This window comes from Aphanomyces invadans, assembly GCF_000520115.1.
Source record: "Aphanomyces invadans strain NJM9701 unplaced genomic scaffold supercont1.40, whole genome shotgun sequence".
Classification (NCBI taxonomy): Eukaryota; Oomycota; class Saprolegniomycetes; order Saprolegniales; family Verrucalvaceae; genus Aphanomyces; species Aphanomyces invadans.
This window is the reverse complement of record NW_008580185.1, coordinates 175,641-178,862: the sequence shown is the minus strand read 5'-3', so window position 1 is coordinate 178,862 and position 3,222 is coordinate 175,641. Positions and strand designations below refer to the sequence as shown.

Genomic DNA, 3,222 nt, shown 5'->3' with positions numbered 1-3,222 from the left:
ATGTCAGCAGGAGACCACCAGGAGAGGAGGCCGTCGCACCCGAGAGTTTTGTTCGTTTTCACGACAATGATCATGTCCGCAACAGCGTTGAGGAATTCACGGTCGTGGCTGACCTACAGCGCACGGACGGGGTAACGACATCGCGGACAAAGGGAGACTCGCACCGTGACAATCGTCACGCCTTCCAACCGGGTTTGGATAAAGTTTTGCACCCACTGGATGCGAGGAAGGTCCAAGTGGTTGGTCGGTTCGTCCAACAAGAGCAGGTTCGGCTGGAGAAATTCAATCTGGGCCAAGAACACGCGCATCTTCCACCCCCCAGACAGCTCGTGGAACGGGCGATCGTGCTGCTCCACGGGCAGTCCTACCGATGCGCTTGTCATATCCCATGCCATAAACTCCACGGAGACGGCGAGTACCAATGTCCACGAGGATTTCACGCGCCCGCGGTTCGTTCGACATGTCCTCTTGCTCGTACAGTGACTCGAGCCAGTTGTTAGCGGCTAGGATCTCGTCGTCCGTGTCAGGCGGTGGGTTGGAGCTGGCTTGATCCCATGCGGCTTTGGCTACGGCCACGTCTTTCTCGAGCGCCAGCAGCTTGTTCCGCGCCGTGAGGCCGCGCAGACCGCTCCGTTTGATCGCGACGCGCTCCATCTTTGCTCGGGCCGCTTCGACGGCCTCATATTCGAGCTGCTTCAACGTCTGGTGCAGCGTTTGGGTCTCGAGGCCGGCTTCGAGCAACTCGATCATGTGCTGACGGCTGACGCGCTGCTTGTCGCCACTCAGCAGCACGTTCACGACAGACAGCTCTGGGTTTTCCAGGTCGACGTGAAACAACTGGTGGACGTACATGACGTGAATGTGGGACGAAATGCCTTCAAACAACCCGTCGCCGAGGGCTTGCAGCAGCGTCGACTTGCCTGTGCCGTTGCGACCCACGAGGCCGTAATGCGCACCAGCCTCGAGCTTGAGCTCGGCGTCCACGAGCAATTCTCGGTTCCCAATCGACAGGCCAACCTGCCACAGGTGGATGTTGTAGTCGTGGTGGTCAACGGTGGCCAAGTGGAATCGATCTTGCTGCGACCGTGCCATGATAAACGAGGACACACCGCCGGGCGACGCGGCTGCTTTGCGGGACGATGCGCGCGACATGGCTCGTTCGCGCCGCGCGACGAAAGTCAGGCACTGCCTCAGTTGCACAGTCACGCAGTGGGGCCATGGAAACTTCCGTTGCGGATTCGATTGGAGTGAGATGGGTGTAAAATGTTGGTTTTACGGAATGATGGTGGATGGACCGAATCCAGCGGCACTGGACGAGCTGGGGTACATGCCAGAGGGGGGGGCGGGCTGAGAGGCCCTCGATGTTTGCTGGCAGCTTACATTGGTGTGAGGCCAACGACGTGGATGCTGCTCTTGTGGAGCTCGAGCGAAGTCGTCGCCCGCGCAGTGACCTGTGCCTTCACAGCAGCATACTGGGCCCACAACATACTCGAAACAAGATGTTGCATGCATTTCGCGAGCTCAGCGGAGATTATGGTGGAGCATGGTCGCAGCAACGAAACACCAGCGCAAAGTCCTCCTGGATGAGTTTGCATGGAAGTACCGGGACGCGCACTTGTTTGAGACCGCCGTCGACTTGAACGACGACTTGGGATCGTCTGCGGGTCTGTATCTGTCTCGCATTCAGTCGTGGCTCCGACGCAACTGCGCCGACGGCGCCGGACTGGCCCAGCACATCCATGCCATGGCCGTCTTCTTGCGTGGCCCCATTCTCCAAGAGTTTATCGACGTACGCATGCAATCCCCGAGCTCCATTTTTGGCAAACCTCTCATGCAGATGGAAGGCGTTCCTTTGTTGCTTTACGTGTTGTCGTTTCCTCCGCAAGCTGTCAGCGATGCCGACTGCGCCGCCGTGATCCACCTGCTGCAAACATCGGGGCGGTGCGGACGGGCGTTCAAGGAGTACATCAGTCACTGTGGCGGGGAGCGCAGCGTCGTGCAGTGCTGCCTGGCTCGAAGTACGTCCAACGTGCTGTACCATTGCGACGTTTTGTCTTCGACTTACACGTCGACACAGGCCCACAAGTGTCGTGCGAGAGTGTGCTGTGGCTGACGAGCCTCGCGATGCTGCTGGAGCAATGCTGCGGGAACCCCAACTCCACCCAGGCGACATTCGCGGCGCTCCATCTTTTGTTTGATAGCGATCACGTCAACATGATTCGCATGGCGTCGCAGGTCAACTCAACCTTGCCGGACACTCGCTCACCGGATGGTGAATGCTCCTAACTGAACATTGTAGATTGTGCGCGAGCTTGTGGCCACTACGTCACCACACTACGACGCCCGCGTGGCGGAGCGCATTTGGGACCTCGTACCCACGGCCATGACCCTACTGACCCACGAGAGCTGCAAAGTGCAGTTCGAAGCCCTTGAGCTTGTCTACGTTTTGGTGCAAAACTCTCCCAAGCACGTACGACCGACCAGTTCCTCACCCGCAGCGCTTTCCTCACTCCTTTGCTGGGCAGCATGCCTTGTGCTCTGTGCTGGCTTCGCGAGGCGGCTATCAAGCAGTACATAACGACTCCAGTCCTTCAAATTTACAGTTGTCCAAGAAGGACACGCACCGCTGTGGCGCCGACCACATCAAAATACCTCGCCACGGCCAGCTATGTGAGGAGGAAGTCAGACGCCTTCGCTTTCGGCGACGTTTTTCCACGACCACCTCCCAGTTCCAACGCGAATACAGTCGCGGGGCCGCACAAGTGATTGTGAAGATCCCAACTCGGTCCCATGTCGGGGGGATTTTGGGAGTTCAAGTACATTTACACCACCTCGAAAGCAATTTGCAGAACAAAATGATGGCTGGCTAGAACATTTTGATTCAACAGGTTCTCTCCAATTCAACTAGTGAATCCAGGCAGATCATTCCAGCGAACGACCTGTTTGATTCTCACAAGATGCACTTACACAACATATACACTTGGTAATGACAACACCTGCGGTCCACAATGACGCGTGCTTAGATGCCGCACCACACCGTGCCGTACGAAGCACTGTAGTAGTCGCAGTCGCTCCGTGTGTACTCGGGAGGCAAGCACTGGCTCCCGGCGGGGTAGTAGCACCCAGTACAGCCGGCGCACACGTCGGGTTGGGAGGTCGTGGGGGTAGGCTTGGTGGTGGGGGTAGGCTTGGTGGTAGGGGTAGGCTTGGTGGTGGGGGTAG

At 57.9% G+C, this 3,222-nt stretch overlaps 2 protein-coding genes across 2 annotated transcripts; one reads left to right on the top strand and one right to left on the bottom strand.

The window, feature by feature from the left end:
• Positions 1-70: 70 nt before the first annotated feature.
• Positions 71-1,152, bottom strand: H310_12516 (ATP-binding cassette sub-family F member 3; the record flags this gene model as incomplete). The annotated part of the gene is made up of 3 exons (XM_008879585.1): positions 71-113; positions 190-364; positions 420-1,152. 3 exons carry the CDS (start codon positions 1,150-1,152, stop codon positions 71-73), a joined length of 951 nt encoding a protein of 316 aa, XP_008877807.1.
• Positions 1,153-1,543: 391 nt separating this feature from the next.
• Positions 1,544-2,987, top strand: H310_12515 (hypothetical protein; the record flags this gene model as incomplete). The annotated part of the gene is made up of 5 exons (XM_008879584.1): positions 1,544-2,018; positions 2,078-2,235; positions 2,300-2,470; positions 2,730-2,816; positions 2,871-2,987. The coding sequence occupies 5 exons, from the start codon at positions 1,544-1,546 to the stop codon at positions 2,985-2,987; spliced, it is 1,008 nt and encodes a 335-aa protein (XP_008877806.1).
• Between the last annotated feature and the right edge of the window lie 235 nt (positions 2,988-3,222).